This window comes from Lithobates pipiens, unplaced genomic scaffold, assembly GCF_037356315.1.
Source record: "Lithobates pipiens isolate NorthernLeopardFrog02 unplaced genomic scaffold, aLitPip1_a1.2 Scaffold_16, whole genome shotgun sequence".
NCBI classification, from domain to species: Eukaryota; Metazoa; Chordata; class Amphibia; order Anura; family Ranidae; genus Lithobates; species Lithobates pipiens.
In genome coordinates this window covers 636,206,499-636,230,911 of record NW_027507748.1, presented here as the reverse complement: position 1 = coordinate 636,230,911, position 24,413 = coordinate 636,206,499, and the positions used below count along the sequence as shown (strand labels likewise).

At 42.2% G+C, this 24,413-nt stretch overlaps 1 protein-coding gene across 2 annotated transcripts in view; it reads left to right on the top strand.

The window, feature by feature from the left end:
* Positions 1-24,413, top strand: part of RNASEH2B (ribonuclease H2 subunit B) — a 61,655-nt gene that overhangs the window by 6,720 nt on the left and 30,522 nt on the right. For both annotated transcript variants that reach the window (XM_077484239.1, XM_077484238.1), the window contains exons 3-5: positions 18,145-18,252; positions 22,081-22,157; positions 22,664-22,781. In XM_077484239.1, the coding sequence (XP_077340365.1) occupies positions 18,145-18,252; positions 22,081-22,157; positions 22,664-22,781 (303 nt within the window). The remainder of the gene's footprint in view (positions 1-18,144; positions 18,253-22,080; positions 22,158-22,663; positions 22,782-24,413) is intronic.

Sequence of the window (24,413 nt, the reverse complement as noted above, 5' to 3'; positions counted from 1 at the left end):
AAGTGTAAAAGGTAGTCTTATACGCCAGAAAATACAGTATGTATCCCTTACAATTCAAGTAATTGAATCAAAAATTGCCCTAGACTGTGATCACAAGAGGGAAACAAATCAAACACAGAGATTTCTTTCATTTAGTCATATTACAGTGTCTGGTGTGGATCCAGGTGACTTTTCCTTCAAGTTTTGCAAAACTGTACATGAAATAGATCATGTATTGAGTCTCCAAACATTTCCTTATATATAAATGTCTCTTAACAATCCACAAGTCACCTGGCTTTAGTTTTAGATCCTTCCAAACTTTTAGGATCTGGAATTGGGGAGAAAACACATAAATAAGTTTGTCAAAAACCTTAAAAGATCAGCAACATTCTCTGTGAGATCCGAATGGAGGACTTCAGCTGCTGAGACAAAATATAAGCAAGTGAGTAACACACTCCCAACCCAATTTCCATAGGGAGAGAGTACAACATCCCCTTACGGGCTTGATAAAATTTTCTAGTTTCTTACTCTACTTTGTCCGCTACATTGTAGACAGTAGGGGGTGTAAAAATAAAACCTCAAAACTTCTAATAAGGACTCTCCTATAAAAATGATTTCCTCTGTTACTCTCTGTAGATTCTTCACTCTGCACTTAAAAACTACTTCTGAGAACACCTTTTTACTGTGGCCTTTGCAGTAGCATTTGCCACTGGACATCCAGAAAACCTGTCCATATAAACAAAATACATACTCGTAAGATCCTGACTTGGGCATCTGGATATATCTTTTTTGTTATCTCTGGAAGGGATGTTCAGCTTTTGGTAACACCTTTGGTAATGGGTAAAACAAGAAGTGGTATGTTATAAAAAAAACTGTGGAGGACCCTGGCTCTATCCCACGCTCATTTACTAAGGCAGCCATAACTGCTTGTGACTGATGACACGGTTCATGTGTCAAGGTGAAGGGAAAAGAGTGTCTGGCAGACATAAATGATCACCTTTTCCAAAGTCTTGTTTTGTAAGAAGTTGCCCTCTGTGGACCACTTGTGCTTCTCTTTCTGGGGTCCTTAAAGTTGAATTATTAATCCCAGCTATACTGGGCCAGAACTAGGGTGGAATCTGTGAGTTGCACAGACCCAGCAAGTGTCCGGGGCTGTAAATGCAGCATCCTTAGTCACCTGGTCTGCTTCCATATGTGAGTTTTACTGTTAGCATGGCTACCTCAGCAAGAACCTGGAAGGCTGAAAACAGCCGATCAAATTAACTTGGCATGCTTGATTGGTTTACCTGCTGAAGTAAAAACAAACTTCTGGCCCTTCAAATGGAACCAAAAGCTCTCTATATCTCAACTATCTATATAAATATATACTCTTTTTATAGCTCACGGGCTTTTCTAAAACATGGAGCTCTGCTTCTTGAGTGGGGTAAAAAGGATCCAATGACTCTGAATACAGGGAATCCTTCTGGGTGATAAACTTCATCCTCAGTATAAAACCAGGAATAACACTACAAAAAAGTAAATAGTCGGGTCTCCAGGGAGTGTGTCCTGCACTGAGCTCACAGCAGCTGATTCCCACCTCATCAATTTAACACATGTGGTTTTTCTTTGTCTCCAGCCTCCTCCAATAGAGGCAATAAGGTGGCTGGATTCAAATGTACGCATTTTTCACTGTTGAATTTGTACATAAACAAAACAAATTCATATTTTGAACCTTTCATTAGACAAACACTTAGTTAGCTATATATATTTTTGCTGTACAGAATATTGGACCATTAAAAATTAAATATTCGACCAAAATAATATCTGTAACTTTGTCTAATAGCAACTTTGCATAAAGCTACAGCTCTGATATATCAGAGTGAACCCTTGATTACTGGGTCCAGCTTGCATAAATATAACAATGGCTTGTTTTCTATCATGCTGTTTGTGTAAGAACTCCAGTTTCATGTTTCAAAAAGACAACTTTTTCCTGGCAATATTATAATAAATGATAAGAATACCCTGCAGTCATGCAGAGATGTCCATAAATCCAAAATATTCTTCTACTTCTACCCACTGCACTTACAAGGAAAAGGGGCACATCATTTCACAATCCACACATTCTGCTTTGGATTTCAAAAATAAAAATACATAAAAACAAAAGGACCAACAATATGTATGATGGACCAGAAAGCACTTGGCCATCAAAAACTATAAACCAACTGGCTGCAGGCAGCAGCTATCCTAACAGGGTGTATGGACTTGATGTGATGGGTCTGTTATATTTAAATGTTATTATTACTCTCATATCATGGACCGCACATTAACCACTTTCAGACCGGACCATTTTGCTGGTAAATGACCAGAGGTCTTTTTACAATTTGGCACTGCGCTGCTTTAACTGGTAATTGCGCGGTCATGCAATGTTGTACCCAAACAAAATTTGCGTCCTTTTCTTCCCACAAATAGAGCTTTCTTTTGATGGTATTTGATTGCCTCTGCGATTTTTATTTTTTGCGATATAAATGGAAAAAGACCGCAAATTTTGAAAAAAAATGATATTTTCTACTTTTTGTTATTAGAAAAATCCAATAAACTCAATTTTAGTCATACATTTAGGCCAAAATGTATTCAGCCACATGTCTTTGGTAAAAAAAAAAGTCAATAACTGTATATTTATTGGTTTGCGCAAAAGTTGTCACATCTACAAACTAAGGTACGTTTTCTGGAATTTACGCAGCTTTTAGTTTACGACTGCCTATCTCATTTCTTGAGGTGCTAAAATGGCAGGGCAGTACAAAACCCCCCCAAATGACCCCATTTTGGAAAGTAGACCCCCTAAGGAAATTGATAAGTGGCATTTTGAGCCCATTGAATATTTTATTTTTTTGCCTCAAGCGATTGAATAATGACAAAAAAAAATTTTTTTTTTTTTTTTTTACACAAAGTTGTCACTAAATGACATATTGCTCACACATGCTATGAGCATATGTGAAATGACACCCCAAAATAAATTCTGCTGCTTCTCCTGAGTACGGGGATACCACATGTGTGGGATTTTTTGGGAGCCTAGCCGCGTACGGGGCCCCGAAAGCCAAGAACCGCCTTCAGGTTTTCTAAGGGCGTAAATATTTGACTTCACTCCTCACTACCTATTACAGTTTTGAAGGCCATAAAATGGCAAGATGGCACAAAACCCCCACAAATGACCCCATTTTAGAAAGTAGACACCCCAAGCTATTTGCTGAGAGGCATGTTGAGTCCATGGAATATTTTATATTTTGCCACAAGTTGCGGGAAAATTACAAACTTTTTTTTTTTATTTATTTTTTTCACAAAGTTGTCACTAAATTATATATTGCTCACGCATGCCATGGGCATATGTGAAATGACACCCCAAAATAAATTCTGCTGCTTCTCCTGAGTACGGGGATACCACATATGTGGGACTTTTTGGGAGCCTAGCCGCGTACGGGGCCCCGAAAACCAAGCACCGCCTTCAGGCTTTCTAAGGGCGTTACAGTTTTGAAGGCCATAAAATGGCAAGATGGCACAAACGCCCCCCAAATGACCCCATTTTGGAAAGTAGACACCCCTAAATTTAGGGGTACACTAGTGAGACTAGGTAATAAATGGCGGGTGCCCTGAAACTATAAAAAAAAAACTAACCAACCAGCGTCACCTGTAACCGTTATATGGTGATCACTGGTGAAAGGGTTAACTAGGGGGCAATCAGGGGGCTTTATGCGGTAGTATATGGGGGTCCCTGGCGCTATAAAAAGCTGCGGCGAACCTAACTAGCGTCACCTGTGACACTAATACAGCGATCAGAAAAACGATCGCTTATTAGGCTGGGTTCACACTGGAGCGATGCAGGAACGCCACAAATCCGCAGCGGGTTCCCGCATCGCATGCCTCCCGGCTAGAGGTCGACCGATATGGGTTTTTCTCTGGCCGATGCCGATATTTAGAAATCATGGTGGCCGATAGCCGATATATAATGCCGATTTTTTGGGGCCGATATGTTAGGCCGATTTTATTTTATTTATTTATTTTTAATCCCCCTTGATCTAACACACCTTTCCCACTGGGGCGTTTTTTAAGGCGCTTTTGGGCTAAAAATAGCGCCTGTAAAGTGCCTGCAAAATGGCTCCCCTGCAGTCTGTGTGAAAGACAGAGTGCTTTCACACTGAGGCGATGCGCTGGCAGGATCTTAAAAAAAAAAAAGTCCTCCAAGCAGCACGTTTGGAGTGGTGTATACCGCTCCTCCACCACTCCTGCCCATTGATATGAATGGGCACCACTGCCGAAGCGGTGCTTCATGGGCGCATTTAACCTCTTCCTTGGCCGCTAGCTGGGTTATATGTGCCCCACTAGCAGCCAAATAGCACCGCTAAAATGATGGTAAAGCGCTGCTAAAACTTGCGTTTTACCATCAACGCCTGCCCGCTCCAGTGTGAAAGCAGCCTTCATTAGTGATACAGAAAATTTCTTACACTTAAACATTTATTAAACAAAACAAACCTCCAATCAGTTTACTTGTATGTATGATCTAGATTAAAAAAAAAGAAAAAACCTATATATTAAATAAAAACGGGTAGTCAAAACTTTTGGACAAAAAAAAAAAAAAAAAATGGACTAACTTTACTGTTTTTATTTTATTTTTATTTTTTAAATGGTGTATTTTTTTCCCAAAAAAATGCATTTGAAAGACCTCTGCGCAAATGCCGTGTGACATAAAATATTGCAACAACCGCTATTTTATTCCCTAGGATCTCTGCTAAAAAAAATATATATATAATTTTTGGGGGTCTAAGTGATTTTCTGGCAGAAAATACAGGATTTTTACTTGTAAGCAACAAGTGTAAGAAAAGTATTTAAATGGTTAAACTGAGAACTTCTACACAGAGATGACTTCATTCATTCAGTGTAAACATTGTAACATTTAGTTCTTTTCTTGGCAGTCTGCCCAGAGAGGAGGAAAGTGTTGCTATGACAACTCAGCAACTCACACTGACTTCTTACAGAAGTCATTTCAAAGTCCCGCTGTAGAATCGGCTTTTTATCAGCAGAATCGGCCGATGCCGATTATTTAAAAAACGGCAAATATCGGCCGATATATCGGCCGGCCGATATATCGGTCGACCTCTACTCCCGGTGGCAGTTCACACTGCCCTATGCGAACTGCTGGGAGTGTCAGTGAAATGTTAATGACACCCCCAGATCAGTTCGCAGATCGCAGTGCGATCTGCAAACTCGGATCGCATGGTGTGAACACCCATGCGATCCGATTCTGCTGCGGACCAAAAAAAGGGTCCCGTGCGAGTTTGCGGCGGGTGCGACACGAATTCAGCCATACTATCTGTATGGCTGAACTCGAATCGCACAGAGATCGGATGTGATTTGCACTGCAGTGCGGTGCGAATCACATCCGTTCTCAAACCGCTGCAATGTGAACCCAGCCTTAGTGACACTGGCGACGGGGGGTGATCACGGGGTTAAACCTTTATTGGGGGGGTTAGGGGGGTACCTTAGAACTAAAGGGGGCTAACCCTAACTGCCCTAACAGTTATTACAGTCACAAATGACACCCGCCGGGTGATCAGGGGGTTAAACCTTTATTAGGTAATAAATGGCGGGTGCCCTGAAACTATAAAAAATAACTAACCAACCAGCGTCACCTGTAACAGTTATATGGTGATCACTGGTGAAAGGGTTAACTAGGGGGCAATCAGGGGGCTTTATGCGGTAGTATATGGGGGTCCCTGGCGCTATAAAAAGTTGCGGCGAACCTAAATACCTACCTGCCTAACTAGCGTCACCTGTGACACTAATACAGCGATCAGAAAAATGATTGCTTATTAGGCTGGGTTCACACTGGAGCGATGCGGGAACGCCACGAATCCGCGGCGGGTTCCCGCATCACATGCCTCCCGGCGGCAGTTCACACTGCCCTATGCGAACTGCTGGGAGTGTCAGTGAAATGTTAATGACACCCCCAGATCAGTTCGCATATCGCAGTGCGATCTGCAAACTCGGATCGCATGGTGTGAACACCCATGCGATCCGATTCTGCTGCGGACCAAAAAAAGGGTCCCGTGCGAATTTGCGGCGGGTGCGGCGCGAATTCAGCCATACTATCTGTATGGCTGAACTCGAATCGCACAGAGATCGGATGTGATTTGCACTGCAGTGCGGTGCGAATCACATTCGTTCTCATAAACCGCTGCAATGTGAACCCAGCCTTAGTGACACTGGCGACGGGGGGTGATCACGGGGTTAAACCTTTATTGGGGGGGTTAGGGGGGCACATTAGAACTAAAGGGGGCTAACCCTAACTGCCCTAACAGTTATTACAGTCACAAATGACACCAATGCAAAAAAAAAAAAATGCAATTGGTGTCACTGTGACTGGGGGGGGGGCAGGGGTAATTGGGGGGGACATTTTTATCAGAAATTCCCGGATCGTCTCAAGCTCCTCGTTTCGGATACTCGGGGTCACCTGATAACCCCACCTGGCTGGCTTCGCCACCTGAAATGGATATTTTGATGATAGGCAACTCCTATCCTCATATTGATTAGTGGTTCCAAATTAATAACTACTGCAGTAGGGAACAGACACAAAAGATACGCTCAGCATCTTTCCAAATAACCGTTCTCCTTTATTATGACGCATGTGAAGGTTTTTATACACATGATTACTTGGGTATCACATTAATATTACAATTGTACGTTTATGGTAACAAGGGGTGTTACATAGGCAGGCTAATTCTAATCAAGACTTGAAAGAATGCAAAACATGTACTGAAAACATTGTTAGTGCCGTGTGCACAGTGAGGGCATTGTGCAATACATATAGAATACAATTACCGTATATACTCGAGTATAGGCCGACCCGAATATAAGCCGAGGCCCCCAATTTACCCCCAAAAAAACTGGCAAACTTATTGACTCGTGTATAAGCCGAGGGTGAGACATGCCTGTCCATCCCTGTGTGTGTGTCCGTCCCTGTGTGTCCGTCCATCCCTGTGTGTCCGTCCGTCCCTGTGTGTCCGTCCGTCCCTGTGTGTCCGTCCGTCCCTGTGTGTCCGTCCGTCCCTGTGTGTCCGTCCGTCCCTGTGTGTCCGTCCGTCCCTGTGTGTCCGTCCGTCCCTGTGTGTGTGTGTGTGTCCATCCATCCATCCATCCCTGTGTGTGTGTCCATCCATCCATCCATCCCTGTGTGTGTGTCCATCCATCCATCCATCCCTGTGTGTGTCCATCCATCCATCCCTGTGTGTGTCCATCCATCCATCCATCCCTGTGTGTGTGTGTCCATCCATCCATCCCTGTGTGTGTGTGTCTCCATCCATCCCTGTGTGTGTGTGTCTCCATCCATCCATCCATCCCTGTGTGTGTGTGTGTGTCTCCATCCATCCATCCATCCCTGTGTGTGTGTGTGTGTGTGTGTGTGTGTGTGTGTGTGTGTCCAGCCTACCCGTGTCCCGAGCCTCCGTCCCGTGCCTTGCCTCCTTGCCTCCGTCCCGTGTCGTGCCTTGCCTCCGTCCCGTCCCGTGCCGTGCCTTGCCTCCGTCCCGTCCCGTGCCTTGCCAGGATCGCCGCTCTTCGTCGGCGCCTCGGCGGCCATACTACAATTCGAAAGCCGCGCCTCCGCCTGTGATAGGCGGAACACTGAATTTCCCAGCAGCCTGTGTTCCGCCTATCACGGACATCGTCTCATCCTCGTCCGTAGTACGAGGATGAGACGATGTGCGTGATAGGCGGAACACAGGCTGCTGGGAAATTCAGTGTTCCGCCTATCACAGGCGGAGGCGGAGGCGCGGCTTTCAAATTGTATGTCCGCCGTCTGTCTGCTCGATACGCTGATCGAGCAGTCAGACAGCGGCGACTCGAGTATAAGCCGAGGGGGGCACTTTCAGCCTCAAAAAAGAGGCTGAAAATCTCGGCTTATACTCGAGTATATACGGTATGTACAGAACCTACAAATTTCCATTACACAAAACAATATTTTTTACTTTCTACTATAAAGCATAGCCAATAACAAAAATGTATTCTACATATTTTTGGTAAAAAAAAAAAATAGCGTATATTGATTGGTTATAGCGTCTAAAAACAAACTTAAAAAAAAAAAGTGTCTGTATATTTACATAGGCAGAGCTCCATCCAGCCTCTCCTCAACGATCAGCACCCACTGATTGGCTTCTACTGTGACTAATCACAATAGAAGTGGCGTATACCCCCTACCCGGAAGTGCAGGTGTGTGTGTGTGTGTGTGTGTGTGTGTGTGTGTGTGTGTGTGTGTGTGTGTGTGTGTGTATAATTCTGCACAGAACGGCTGCCCAGTAACAGTAAATCTACTGTGGTGCGTTTGGCAAGTGGGTTAAAATTGTTGGGTGAATAAGTGTGGTGGCCAATCCCTAGCCTTAGTGGGGATATTGTGGTGGTCACTCCTTAAAGCCTAACTCTAGGCCCAAAGGAACTATTCCCATTCCTAAAATAAATATATACGCCTTCTTTCCGTGCTTTAAAAAAATGTATTTCGCATAAGCTACATGCAGTATGAAGCACTGTGTTCTGGCAGTGGTATGGGGACTCCCCAATCCATTCCTGGAACAAAATTAAGTAAGGCTGAGCGCTGTTCAGCCATTTTGTATTAATTACCATATTTTTTGGTGTATAACACGCACTTTTCTTGCATCAGGGGAAACGGAGCCATAGTAATTACTATGTGGGTTATAGCGGACCGACAGGTGCTGGACACTGGCACGCCCTTAAAGGTGTGTACTCCCCTATATAATCCCTCCCATTACTGGGAGTCTTCAGTTTTTTTCGCCAGTGTCTAAGGTGTTGGGCACAAGTACGGATGTGCTGTGCTGAGCTCCACGGGCAGTAATCCTTTATAAGAGCCAGCCATGCTGACAGGATCTGTTGTGATGTCTTTTTCATGGGCTAAATGAATACCCGGGCCTTGTGATCCGAAGAAACAAAGTTTTGCATGCAAATGCTTCTCTTTGACAGCTGGGAACTGGGATCCAGTACTTTTTGGTAGTAAGGCCATAAAGTTTTACTGGCAGGGTGCTGTCGCAGGTCCAGGATTGTGTGATAACCTGAGAGTTCCCTGGTTCCTGAAGGTTTCCTATAAGGTCTCGGAGCCTACCGTGAAGGGTGAAGATTGGGTCTTTATCTCGGATAAAACCCTGCTGCGAGGATAAGGTAAGGGAGTTTTTCTCAGGAATTTCTCCTTCTGTGTGTAGTGTTGTCATGCCTATGTGTCACCACTGGGGGCTATATTGAGCACTCACCGTCCTGACGCTGGAAAAAACAGAAGCCTTCACTCTCCTCTCCTTCAGCCGGCACAGACCCTCTGGTAATAAAAGGGGGGTCTGGTCTTTTCCTGCACCCCCAGATTGACATTTTTCCTCTTCAGGAATATGCCAGAGCATCTGCCTTGTTTTTTGAAAAGGAAAAAAAAAAAGGGGAGCAGACCGCAGCCACTCAAAGTTCAGGATTTATAGCCCTCGCCATGCTGCAGACGCTGATCGCGTGGGAAAATTCCGGGGGGAGTAGTCACATGTCTTTAAAGCTGCTGCCTGGCGGTGGAGGGACAGAGCAGAGAGGTTGGCTGGATCAGGTTTGGCCACACAGGCATTTTCCTCTTCTACCATTTTAATTTTTTTTAATTTTTTTTTATCCATAAACCATTTAAAAATTTGAAAGAAGATTGATGCTATGATGCCTCTCCATAGTAGGACTAAACATAGCAGATTCCCATCTAGTCCTCAGGGCCCTTTTGTTGAGGTGCAGGAGGCTCTCCCCTCCCCACCTCTTTTCCTGTGGCCTGCCAGGTTGCATGTTCGGATAAATGGTCTGGTATGGATTTTTCGGGGGAACTCCACACTTCATTATAGCCGCGAGTGCTTTTAAATTACTTTTTTTTTTCTTGCAGAAATGACACTTTGCGCAGGGACAGTTCTAAGCACGGGAAACATGCACCCTTTTACAGGCATACTATACACACCCCCCAGGTATGAAACTTAAAGGACTATTACACCTTTATTGTTTCACTTTAAGCATTATTAACCACTTCAGCCCCGGACCATTTTGCTGGCCAAAGACCAGACCACTTTTTGCGATAATAAATATCCCCCAAAAATATATAAAAATACATTTTTTGACCTCAGTTTAGGCTGATACTTATTCTACTACATATTTTTGATAACTAAAATCGCAATAAGCGATTATTGATTGGTTTGCGTAAAAGTTATAGCACTTAGAAAATAGGGGATAGTTTCATGACATTTTTATTAATTTTTTTTATTTTATTTTTTTACTAGTAATGGCGGCGATCAGCAATTTTTATTGTGACTGCGACATTATGGCAGACACATCGGACATTTTTGACACTTTTGGAACCATTGTCATTTATACAGCAATCACTGCTATATAAATGCAGTGATTCCTGTGTAAATGACACTGGCAGTGAAGGGGTTAACCAGTGGGTGGCAGTGTAGGTGTTAAGTGTTCCTCGGGGTGTGTTACTAACTGTTGGGGGCTGGGCTTTCATTTAGTGAACACTGATCTCTGCCCCAATCACATGGAGCAGAGATCAGCGTCACTTGCTGTTTACAATGGCATCTCCCAGTTCAGCCGCCCCGTGAGACGATCGCGGGTATGCCCGCGGCGATGGAGACCAGACTCACGGGGGTCCCGACCACGCGATGGCAGGGCGGCATTTAAGATTGGACATACCTGTACGCCAATATGCCTGTTCGTGCCATTCTGCCGACGTACATCGGTGTGCGCCGGTCGGGAAGTGGTTAAACAGCCATTTTTAAAAGTTTTTATTTTTTTTTTTTTTTTTTTTTTTTTTTTTTGCATTGATACATGTCTCCTGGGGCAGGAGCCGGGTCCCCAAACCCTTTTTAGGACAATAACTTGCATATTAGGCTTTAAAATTAGCACTTTTGATTTTGAACATTTGAGTCCATAGACTTTAATAGGGTTCTAAAGTTCACACGAATTTTAGGTCTGTTCACAGGTTCTGGTGTGAACCAAACCGGGGGGTGTTCGGCTCATCCCCTCTGCTGATGGGGCAGTCTTTATGCATGAGTTTCCGTCTCCTCTGAGAATGTTCCTAAGGATCCAGAGAAAAATTTAAGTCTCTTTCTGGCCTCTGGATCAGCTGTTATTCCAGTCGGTGATATCAGAGGTTCCCTTAGTGGAACAGGGGGTTTTGGCTAAAACCTTTTAAGGTTCCAGAACCAAACAGAGTTAAGACCCATTCTAGATTTTGATTCATAATTCAATCGGCTGTGTCCATCCTGCAAGGAGGGAAGTTGCAAAACTCCATGTGCCAAAGTTTCCCGCTTACTATTTTTTTCAGTTGTGGCCCTGCCGTTCAGCTTAGCCACAGCACCACGAGTGTTCTGAAAGATTCTGTTCTGGCACCTCCTTTAGCCTATTAGAAGATCTACTTTTACTTTCAAAAGTTTTTATTTTTGAAAAGGCACTTGCAAGTACATGAGTACATTAACAAACAATTGTCAGCAGGGCAGGCCTGCTGCCAGTGAACAAATATGCTACAGGCAGACAGTAGTGCAATCATATACAATAGTGGCTTGAAATACAGACCTCATCCCTCACAGGGATGGTTGAAGCCAGATGTGCAACAATAGGGTATCATCGCCTTATCCGGAGCCCATAACTAGAGACTGTCTTGTCAGAATCCTGGGGACCCCCCCAGGAGATCTACTTTTAATAGATCATTCAGTCTCTGGTCTAAAACCAGAGTCTGATCTCAGCCGTAAATATCTGAAATCTCTAGGTTGGACTTTCAGCCTAGGAAGATTCTCCTTAAAACCATCAAGGAGATAACGGTACTTGGAGGCTGGTTATAGATACCATACAGAAGAAGGTATTCTTACCACAGACAAGAATCGGTTCCATTCAGCTGTGCATGAGATTTGGTGGCCTCCTTCAAGGCCGTCCCTTACATGCAGTTTTACTCAGACTGCTTCAAAACACCATCCTGTCGGTCTGGAATAAAAATTCAGGCCTTGTTTGTCTCCAATACGCTTGGCTCCCAACATAGAGCCTAAATTGGTGGTTGTTGTCCAGCAAAAGGGAAAATCTTTATCCTGGAAGGTATTAACAACAGATGCCAGCCTTTTAGGCTGGGGAGCAGCCCTGGAAGAAGATTCTGTCCAGGGGAGAGATGGTCCAGGTTAGAGGACCTTGGCTATCAACTTTTTTGGAAGTTTCAGGCACTACGTCTGGCCCTAGAATCTTGGCAGTCAGACTACGGGACTGTCCTGACAGGATTCAGTCTGACAAGGCCACGGCGGTGGGGGGGGGGCACAAGAGGTCGTGCAGCCCAAAAAGAGGTGAATAATGTTCTAGCTTGGGCAGAATACAACACTCCTTGCCTATCGGCAATTCTAATTTTTCAGGCGTACTACAATTATTTCTGGGAGAATGATCTCTTCAGCCCAACATCTTCCTTGCGATATGTCAGAAGATTGGGTATTCTGGACGTGGACCTATTCGCGTCCAGATTCATTAACGAGGTCGACAACTTTATGTCGAAAACAAGGGGTCCGCTAGCAGGCGGAACAGACGCATTAGTCTTCCCATGGGATCAGTTTTCACTGATCTATGCATTTCCTCCGGGTCTTCTTCGCAGGAACAAAAGGAGGTGATTCTGGTGGTCCCAGAAGGTTTACTGAGATCATAAAGATGGCAGTAGGATTCCTTCGGACTCTGCCATTATAGCCAGACCTTCTTGCGCACGGTTCGGTATTTCATCCTACCTTACGGACGAAAAATTTGACAGGTCTGATTGTTGAATCCCACTCCTACAAAAGATCGTGGGTGATCTCCTTTGGTAGTGTCTACTTTGATTAATGCCAGGAAGCCGACTTCCAGAATAATTTACTATCGAGTCTGGAAGGCATGTGTTTCTTGGTGTGGATCCAGGGGTTGGCACCCCAGGAAGTATGTCATAGGCAGGATTCCTGATTTCCTGCATATGGGATCTGTAATGAAGCTGGTCTTGACTTCTATCAAGAGCAGATTCCGGCCTTGTCAGTGTTTTTCCTATGGCCTCTTGCTTCCCACTCTTGGTGCGTAGCTTATTCAGGGGGGAAACACGGTTTATTCCCCCTATCAAGGCACCTCTAAATCCTTGAGATTTAAAATTGGTCTTATTGGCTTTGCTGAATCAGCCTTTTGAATCTTTACGAGAAATTTCCTTGATTCTTTGAAAAGAAAGATGATCTTTTCTGGTTGTCATTTCTTCTGCTAGAAGCGTATCGGAACTAGCGGCTCTGTCTTGTAAGAGCCATATTTCATCATGTATAAGGATGAGGTGGTTTTATGTCCTCATCCTGAATTCCTACCAAAAGTGGTAACAGGTTTTCATTTAAACCAAGATATTCTTCCTTCTCTCTCTCCAGAGCCTTAATCTGGGGAAGAGAAGGCACTACATTCCCTTGACGTAGTAAGAGCGACCAGAGTCTATTTAAGGGCGACCGCTCAAGTTCGCAAAACACAGGTTTTGTTTGTACTGCCAGAGGGTCCAAGATTTGGATAGGCAGCGTCAAGATCCACTATTTTCCAAATGGATTTGTCAAGTGGTTATTCAAGCTTCAGCTTAAAGAAGAAAATTCTTCCTTCTCATATTAAGAGCACACTCATCCAGGGTGATTAGTGCCTCTTGAGTGGTGCATCATCAGACCTCTATGGCTCAGATCTGTAAGACCGCGACTTGGTCTTCGGTTCATACGTTTATCAGATTTTATCAAATCGATTATTAAAGGTCATGAGGATTATGCCTTTAGGCGCAATATGAGTCCTCTGGCCATCTGTTTTTTGTTCTGTCTACCCCCCCCCCCCCCCCTTTCAATTGCCATTGCTATGGGACATCCCACATAGTAATTACTATGACTCTGTGTCCCCTGATGTAAGAAAAGAAAATAGGATTTTTATAACCGCTTACCTGTAAAATCCTTTTCTTTGATGTACATTAGGGGACAAAGAGGTCCCTCCCCTTCTTTGGGATACACCTGTATTGCTTGGCTACAAAACTGAGGACTCCCAGTAATGGGAGGAGTTATATAGGGGAGTACACGCCTTTAGGGGCATGCTAGTGTCCAGCACCTGTCGGTCTGATATAACCCACATAGTAATTACTATGGCTGTGTGTCCCCTGATGTACATGAAAGAAAAGGATTTTACAGGTAAGCTGTTATAAAAAAATATATAATATATATATTTTTTTCCCCTTTAAAATAGGGGGCAAATCATGGGTGCGTGTTATATGCCGATAGTGTACCTCGGAGGGGGGACCAGCGCAGACGGAGTTCACAGAGCCGTCATCTCCTGTTTACTTGGCTCTAACTCGGCTCTCGCGTCACACACACAGTCCCGCCTCCACCCACTGGCATTGGACCAGTGTTCTATTACAGGAGCTGATCCAATGCTGATGACGGAGGCGGGACTGTGTGTAACTGCTGACTGAGAGCTGAGCAAATGGGGGATGACGGCTCGGTTATTTCCTGCACTGTTTAGGCTGCATTGATAAAAGATGGTGAGGCTACGGATGAGCATTGGAGCTAAAAATGGGCATGAGATGGGCTACCGATGGGCATTGATCAGGCTGCAGATGGGCACTAATCCGGCTGTTTTGATGGGCACTGACCCATATTTTAATTCAAAGTTGTTTATTTCAAAAGTGTTTTTTTATTTTTATTTTTTTTTTCCTTGAAACTTCCCTCTGAAAATGAGGGTGCGTGTTATACGCCTTTTACGTGTTATACACCAATAAATATGGTAATTCAAGGCATCCTCTGATTGACAGGTGGGTAGATGAATCACTATCTCCAGCTCAGCCAATTAAAAGAAGCCTTGTCTTCACTCATAAAATACAAAGCTTCCTGTGAATGGCTGGGCAGTACTCATGCTGACTCTATTTTGTAGCAGTTGCTGGACCAGAAGTTATAAAGCTGGCCATACACGGTGCGAATTTCGGATAGTTCCTGACGAACCGGATGAAATCGAGCCATGGGTGGCCCTGGCAGCAACTACTGCCTGACATCCTTCCTTTTGAAAATCTATTTGTCAGATAGACTTCTCTTCTTCAGATCTCTGGGCTGAACAAGAGAAATTCCTGCCATCTCAAAGCTTTTTATGTCTTTAAATTTCACACAACTGAAATGGGAGTGATTGTAAATAGCAATGCAATTTCCCCCCAGGTCACACCAGTGCCCAGCTGCCGGTGTGAATAAGCCCTTAGAAATAACGTTTTAGCTGGACATGCATTTTAAAAATCGTTTGTTTTATAGTAGGTTGTTATTTCTGTCTGAGTAAAAAACTAACATATGTAACTGTATGGTTGGTTGTATGAGTGCTGTTTATGTTCTGTTTGATATGTGTCCCACCATATCGCTAACCACTTGCTGATCAGGCCTTTTCTGGAACATTTTGTTTAAATAGATTTTTATTTTATTTTTTTGCTAGAAAATTATTTATATATATATAAATAATATAATGTTTATTCATTTTCATTTTTTTTTTCTATAGCAGAGACCCTAGAGAATAAATCAGTAAAAATTGCAATATTTTATGTCACGCTATTTGCAAAGCGATCTTTCAAACGCAATAAAAAAAAAAAAATACACTTTAATAAATTAAAAAAAGAAAAACACTAAAGTTAGCCCAATTTTTTTTGTATGATGTTAAAGCGAGTAAATGGATACTAGAGCTGCTTGATTCTAGATAAAATGGCAATCCTAATTTCTTTTGGCTTAGAATAAAGAACACAATTCTAAACTTGTTTTATTTTAAAGATTTACAACCCCTCAATATTTCAAACAAGATGGCAATAAAATAAGACTGAATACTCTTTGCTTCAATCAAATTTAAAGAAATGCAATGCGTAAAGAAATAAAATAAAAAAATTACCATTAGGTTATATTGGAGTCTTTTTTCCTTTTTTATTTTTTTATTTTTTTGTACTCGCTGATACCAATTACCGATACCTACCACAACTTTTTTATATATAATATTATAGTTTTTGTTTTTTTCCCCCATGTGAAACGTGCAAATATGCTAAAGGTGTAAAAATATTTTAATGAACAGTGCAAACAAAAAAATAGTTTTAGTAGTTATATAAAATAGAAGTAAAAAAAAAAAAATTAAATGAAGGAGAATAAGGAGTTAATATTATTAGAGTAAATTAAGGGGTTAAACAGAGGAACAATTTAATCAAAAGCCAAAAAAATATTTTTTTTTTTTTTTTACTTGACAAGGTTGCTTTAAACTTTAACTTGCAGACCAAAGTTCATCCCTTTTGATCTTTATTAATTTAAAGAGAAAGAAAGATGAGATGCAATGTTTCTTTTATCCTTCTCTTTTAAGAGCTGAGGGATGTTGTTGATAAACATTTTGTGTGTGTGTGTGGGGGGGGGGGTTTATTTTATTTTTTTACAGCTGTGAGCAGGGGAACTGCTCTGCACTGTTCACTGTTTACATGAATCGTGGAAATGCTTGATTTGAGGTCATGTGTGGGGTCGAATCACAATCTTTTGAATGATTAATCGTGCAGCTCAAATAGATGCCTAACATGTCATGCTTTAAAACAAAGGTATTTAAAAAATTTTCATGGGTTACCTGTTTAGAGTAGTTTCACACTGGAGCTGGGAGAGCATCGGCGGTGAACTAGCAGCACTTTACCATTGTTTTAGCGTCACTTTTCAGCCGCTAGCGGGGTGCTTTTAACTATATATATATATATATATATATATATATATATATATATATATATATATATATATATATATATCTATATGCATGCATGCATGCATGCATACATACATTTTTTTTTTTTTTTTACATTAACCACTTCAACCCCGGACCAATTTGTTGGTCAAAGACATGACCACTTTTTGTGATTCGGCACTGCGTCGCTTTAACTGACAATTGCGCGGTAATGCGACGTGACTCCCAAGCAAAATTGATGTCCTTTTTTTCCCACAAATAGAGCTTTCTTTTGGTGATATTTGATCACCCCTGCGGGTTTTATTTTTTGCGCTATAAACAAAAATAGAGTGACAATTTTGAAAAAAACGCATTATTCTTTACTTTTTGTTTATAATACCCCCAAAAAAATATATATATAAAAAAAAACAACATTTTTTTTCCCTCAATTTAAGCCGATACGTATTCTTCATATTTTTGGTTAAAAAAAATCGCAATAAGCGATTTGGTTTGCGCAAAAGTTATAGCGTTTACAAAATTGTATGGCATTTTTATTATTTTTTTTTTTTTATTATTGTGACTGTGACATTATGGCGGACACATCGGACATTTTTGACACATTTTTGGGATCATTGTCATTTATACAGCAATCGCTGCTATATAAATGCAGTGATTCTTGTGTAAATGACACTGGCAGTGAAGGGGTTAATCAGTGGGCGGCAGTGTAGGGGTTAAGTGTTCCTAAGGGTGTGTTGCTAACTGTTGGGGGCTGGTCTTTAATTTAGTGAACACTGATCTCTGCTCCAATCACATGAGCAGAGATCAGCGTCACTAGTTGCTAGACAGAATGGGGAAATGCTGTTTACAACGGCAATTCTCCTTTCAGCAGCCCTGTGAGATGATCGCAGCAATGCCTGCGGCATTCGAGTCCGCGGGACCCCCGACCGGACTCATGGGGGTCCCGACCGGCGCCGTGCTCGCGATGGCAGGAAGGCATTAAAGATTGGATGTACCTGTACGCCAATATGCCTGCCCGTGCCATTCAGCCAATGTACATCGTCCGGGAACTGGTTAAAAAAGAAAAATTCTTTCTTCATGCCCAAGGACTAGAAGTGACATCGGAGGTAACTCTGTTCCCCCAAAGGCATGGAGCCGAGCGGGGGGTCATCTTGCCCACACGCAATACAAACTTCCTACCTAGCCATCAGATGGATTAGATCGCTTCTGGGTTTACCGACGGCTCCAATAAACCTGAAAGAGGCTGGGGTTTGGGTGGATTGGGATGGGTATGAAACTTTTACTATAGGGTTATGGTTGACCTACAAGTGGCTTTAGTTGTTTCATTTTGCTGTATAAGTGAGACCTGCCATACAATGAGAAATGCATGAGATTATGTTTTGTCCCTTTTTTATTTTTTTTTTTTTTTCTTAGAAAAGGGCAACATGTACCTGTTTATTAACTCTGGACAGCAGATCTGTGAAATGAAAGCTTTCCAAGAAGAATATCGATCTTGGTTCATAGGTCAGACAGTTCAACAAGGTAAGCAGCTTCTCTTAACCCAAAAACAAACATTTCATTTTATTGTAGCATACCATTGCTTAGACCCTTTTTTTTTTTTTTTTTACTTTTTCATCCATTGAGGTACGCAGGGAGCCTTAAAGCTTTGAGTTCTACTGACATCTACCAGGGGACACTGGCAAACAAAATCTTGGCCAGTCGGGGATAACTCCTCCAATTCCAGCAAACCTCAATTTATGGCTAGTGATCTAGGAGTTAGTCTTAGTACAGCAGAGCTTTAGAAAGGATCTTTGTTTTTTGTCAGTCAAGATTCTTTTGTAAACCACTGAGCTTTGTCTCTTCAATTTAGGCTTTTCAGCATGGTTGACTTGGCCTAGCTTTTACAGTACCATGCTCAGGCCCCACTGACTTCTCCCCACAACGGTCTCTGCTTGAAAAAATTGAATGGTGATCTTTTGATCTGTGACTTTGGTCACCTTGTTGCTTCTACCAGTGTTTCCAGCCTTGGGTCATTCTGAGTCACTCCCAAATTAAAGGAGACTGCTTCGGGCCCTTATTTATGCAGTGTGCGCCTCTCTGAAACTAGAGGATGAGCCTTGGTGCCTATACCAGTGGGTTGTTTAACCACTTCAGCTTCTGAAAGTTTACCCCCCTTCGGGACCAGGCCATTTTTTGCAATTCGGCTCTGCGTTCATTTAACTGAAAATTGCGTGATCGTGTGAGACTGTATCCAAATAAAATGTTTGGGGTTTTTTTGTTTGTTTTTTTCCCCCACTAATAGAGCTTTCCTTTGGTGTATTTGATCACCTCTGCCGTTTTCATTTATTGTGCTATAAACAAAGGCTCACAATTTTGGAAAAAAAAAACACGATCTTAGTCGCCATAGGACAGAAAGGACAGTAATGGTAAGGACAAATATAACTGGCACAGAGTTCCAACAATTCACAAAACAGGAGTCCTAGGGCACCACCATGTAATCCTACACCAGCGAGGATTGGTACAAGGGGAGAAACAATTACAATTGCTGCCCAATGCATTCAAGCAGCAGTTATCCCGGATATCATCATTCAGCAGGTGTTAGCACTACAAGTCCCAGTGTCCTGGTATCAGCATACAGCAGGTATTATCACACGATCCAAAGGCTACTGCCGCTATCTACAGCGATAGAGGAAGAGCAGTTGACCCAAGGTTAATAAAGATGTCATCTTCAGCATGGATATCAGAGTAGTGCAATTGCCTTTTTTTATTTTATTTATTTTTAAGCACTGATCGCTGTATAAAGGTCCCAAAATGGTGTCAAATGTGTCCGCCATAATGTTGCAGTCACGATAAAAATCACAGATTTAATCCATCCCCTATTTTGTAGACGTAATAACTTTTGCGCAAATCAATCAATATACGCTTATTGCTCTCCCCCCCCCCCCCCCCCCCCCCCCCTAATAATATGTAGAATACATATTGACCTAAACTGAGAAATTTGTTATATATATTTTTTGGGGATATTTATTATAGCAAAAAGTAAAAAAATATAGCCCTTTTTATTTTTTGCGCTATAAAAAAAAAAAAAACTGCAGAGGTGATCAAATACCACCAAAAGAAAGCTCTATTTGTGGGGGAAAAAAAGGACGTCGGTTAAGCACTTCCCGTCCGGTGCATGACGATGTACGTCGGCATAATGGCACAGGCAGGCAAACTGGCGTACAGGTACGTCCATTTGTATTTGCAGCCCTGCCATCGCGTGAGTCCCCATGAGTCCGGTCGACTCGATCGCCACGGGGAGATGCTGACGTAAACAGCATCTCCTCGTTCTGCCTAGCAACAAGTGACACTGATCTCTGCTCCCTGTGATTGGAGCAGAGATCAGTGTTCACTAACACACAGCCCAGCCCCCCACAGTTAGTAACACGCCCCTAGGACACCCTTAACCCCTACACTGCCACTCCCTGCTTAACCCCTTCAGTGCCAGTGTCATTTACACAGAAATCAGTGCATTTGTATAGCACTGATTGCTGTATAAATGACTGGTCCCAAAAATGTGGCAAAAATGTCCGATGTGTCCGCCATAATGTCGCAGTCACAATAAAAATCACTGATCGCCGCCACTACTAGTAAAAAAAAAAATTATTAATAAAAATGCCATAAAACTATCCCCTATTTTATAAACGTTATAAATTTTACGCAAAACAATCAATCGCTCATTGCGTTATAGAATAGTAGAATACGTATCGGCCTAAACTGAGGGAAAAACATGTTTTTTTTTTTTTTTTTTATATATTTTTGGGGGATATTTATTATAACCAAAAGTAAAAAATAATGGGTTTTTTTTTCAAAATTGTCGCTCTATTTTTGTTTATAGCGCAAAAAATAAAAACCATAGGGGTGATCAAATACCACCAAAAGAAATCTCTATTTGTGAAGAAAAAAAGGACGTCAATTTTGTTTGGGAGCCACGTCACAAGACCGCGCAATTGTCAGTTAAAGTGATGCAGTGCCGAATCGCAAAAAGTGGTCTGGTCTTAAGCCAGCAAAATGGTCCGGTCTGAAAGTGGTTAACGCAACGCAGTACCATATCTCAAAAAGTGCTCTGGTCAGGAAAGGGTTAAATCCTTCCAATGCTGAAGTGATTAATGTAACAATTTTTGTTTTTAGGTGGTTAACCACTTCAATACCGGGCACTTAAACACCTTCCTGCCCAGACCAATTTTGAGCTTTCAGCGCTGTCGCACTTTGACAATTGCGCGGTCATGCTACACTGTACCCAAATGAAATTTTTATCATTTTTTTCCCACAAATAGAGCTTTCTTTTGGTGGTATTTGATCACCTCTGCGGTTTTTATTTTTTGCTAAACAAATAAAAAAAATACCAAAAATTTTGAAAAAATAAAGTTTTTTTTTTTTTGTTTGTTTCAAAACTTTGTAAATAAGTAAGTTTTCTCCTTCACTGATGGGGTTACACTGATGGGCAATGATAAGGCGGCACTGATGGGCACCGATGAGGTGGCACTGATAGGCGGCACGGGTAGGTGGCACGGATTGGCATGGGTAGGTGGCACAGGTGGGCATGGATGGGCACTGATATTATAATATGTATGTGTATATGTATTATAATATACTGTACTAATGGATGCCAATCAGTGCCAAACAATAATGCATGCCAATCAGTGATGCCCATTGTGGGCACTGGCATCCATTATGGGCACTGATTGGCATCCATTGTGGCACTGACTGGAATCCCTGGCGGTCTAGGGTGGCATACCTTGTCCTGGGCATCCCTGGTGGTCTGGTGGCGTCCCTGGTGGTCCAGTGTGGGCATCCTCGGGAGGGCTGCACTGATAATCGATCAGCACAGGCCCCCCCTGTCAGAGGAGCAGCCGATCGTCTCTCCTCTACTTGCGTCTGACAGACGCAAGTGAGCAAAAGCCGATCACCGGCTCTTCCTATTTACACTGTGATCAGCCGTGATTGGACACGGCTGATCACATGGTAAAGAGTCTCCGTCGGAGACTCTTTACCGAGATCGTAGTTGCAGGCTGTCAGACTGACACCCCGCAACAACTATCGCCGCGATGTGCGCCCCCGGGGGCGCGCAGCGGCTCATAATCCTGATCACGTCATATGACGTCCGATCAGGATTATGAAACCACTTTGCCACCATCATTTTGTTATAGGGCGGGCGGCAAGTGGTTAATTGAACTTCAAAATATTACTGATACTACATTACATTTGCATGCTAAACAGTGCAAACTAATCAGATAACAACTTTGAATTTACTCTCTCTGGATTTACTCTCTGAAATACCTTTTTTCTTGTGTTTACTTTTTTTTTTTTTTTTTTTTTACGGTTTTCTAGATGGCAGGTTATTATACGCAACCCCAGTGGATCCTCTGTTTTTGGTGATATACTACTTAATAAAGGCAGACAAAGAGGTATAGTAATGTTTGTATACATATGTAAACAGGAGCTATATTTGTCAGAGTGTGTGTAAATGTGTCAGTGATGAGCATGTGATCGTACACCCAAAACAATCGTACAGTATTTTTGTTTTAGCCTGCTTAACCTGTTACTGTTGACTCACAAGTTATCTATTTTAAAATAATTGGTGCATTTTCTATACACACCCGAAAAGGAAGTGCATACCTTTTTGACCTGACCTCTTTTTGCTTCGTATAATGACTCTGTCATGAGTGTTATGCAAATAAACGTCAGTTATGTAATTGAGCTCCACCCATTTCTGATTCATGCCTGGAAAAATATAAACTAAAACCTTTAGTTGATGGATAGCTTGAACAATATATTGGTCCCTGATTTGAGATTTAGCCATTGTGAGGGGCGATGGCTTTCAATCCACTAACTTAGAAGCCCCAATGTGCCCTTTTATATCTATCATACTTCTGCATTCTCATTATTAATACTATCAGTTTTTGTCTTTTAGCATGGAAAATTTCAGCCAGCGGAACAGATTGTGGTAGATGAGGAGTTTCCATCTTGTAACTTGTTGCTGAAGTGCACTCAAGTAGAGAAGTCCCTCCATCATGTGACAGAAGAAAAAGGTGCCTTTTTCTTGCACTTCTTGTGATATTAGTGACATTGTCTAGGCATATTACATATCAGAATGGGCTTTGGGAAAGCAACCCTTCACTTTTCCAAAGTATCTTTGCCTTTTCAAGAACATGTGTCTGTGTTTAAAATGGGATTACAGGTCCTTGTTTAGACAGACGCAATATTTTATCATTCATGAATACGTGTGAATATTGCTTTCTCTGAACATTCATTGGAATTTCTTGGCCATCTTTCTCGCTTCCTATACGTTTGTTTTTTATTTAATGCTTCCTGCTTCCTGCATAGCTTAAAGCGGATCTTCACTGCATCTGAGCACCAAAAACACGAATTCATTTTAAATGTTCAAAGCAAACTCCCCCATCCATCCATGTCTCTAAGCTCTATTTTGTTGAGAAATAACTTTGATAGACAACCCCCCTAGCATTTCTGGCTGTGGCCATCTTGAGTATGGGCAAAATGATTAATGTAGCATTTACCATATTTATTGGCATATAATGTGCACAGGCATGTAACATGGACCTTAATTTTAAGAGGGAAGTTTCAGGAAAAAAAAATTAAATTGTGAAATAAAAAGCTTTGAAGCAAAATAAGGGTCAGTGCCCATTAATGCAGCCTGATCGGTGCCCATCATTGCAGCCTTACAATTGCCCTTCATTGCAGCCGCCTCACCATTGCCGGATTACACAGATGTATCTTCTGTTTACTCTGCACTCAGTCACAAACAGTCCCAGCTCCTGGACAGCTCATAGGATAGACAGAACACCGGTCCAATGCCGAAACATATGACGTCTAGTCTATGAGCCGTCCGGGAGGTGGGACTGTGTGTGACTGGGCACTGAGTAAACTGAGGATCCATCTGTGTACCCCGGTGTCAATGAGCTCTTCAGTACCTTGAGAGAACCCTACGGATAGACAGGAAGTGGGAATTGTGCACATTACCAGGGAAGGAGCATCCTTCTAGTAGAAAAACTCTGTTTAGTGCAGAAGAAAGATAACTCAAGCCCAGGATGTCATGTGACCACAGATTCAGTTAAGTATTTGGGCTACTTAGTTTATTTTTAAAGCTGAACTGAAAATAAAAACCCTCCCTTGCAGTGAAATAGTGCTCACGGTTAAATACTTGTTGATGTCAGAGACTGGCGTAGCACATTTACTTATCTGATTCTTGCTGCCCTGTTCCCCAGTGGTGGACTGTTGGTCAACCCTGTATTGGTCATGATTAGGGCTGCAACTAACGATTATTTTCATAATTGATTAGTTGGCAGATTGTTTTGATCGGTTAATAACCTTAAAAAAAAAAAATTAAGTGTGGTGTATAATTTAGGTAAAATGTAAAGCTTAAAAAAAAGCTATTTATTCTTAAATATCTCTATTCAGTGGTAAATTATAAATAACCAGCAATATGGATAGGGAGCAAAATATCGAATCCACTCTGAGAATAACAGACAGTGATATACTGTATATACTATTAGAGGAGATATACTATTAGACCCCTTTCACACAGAGGGCGTTTTGCAGGCGCTATAGCGCCTGCAATCCGCCCTCAAACTGCTGCACCATTGTCTCGGGCTTTCACACCGGAGCGGTGCGCTGGCAGGACATCAGGAAAAGTCCTGCCAGCA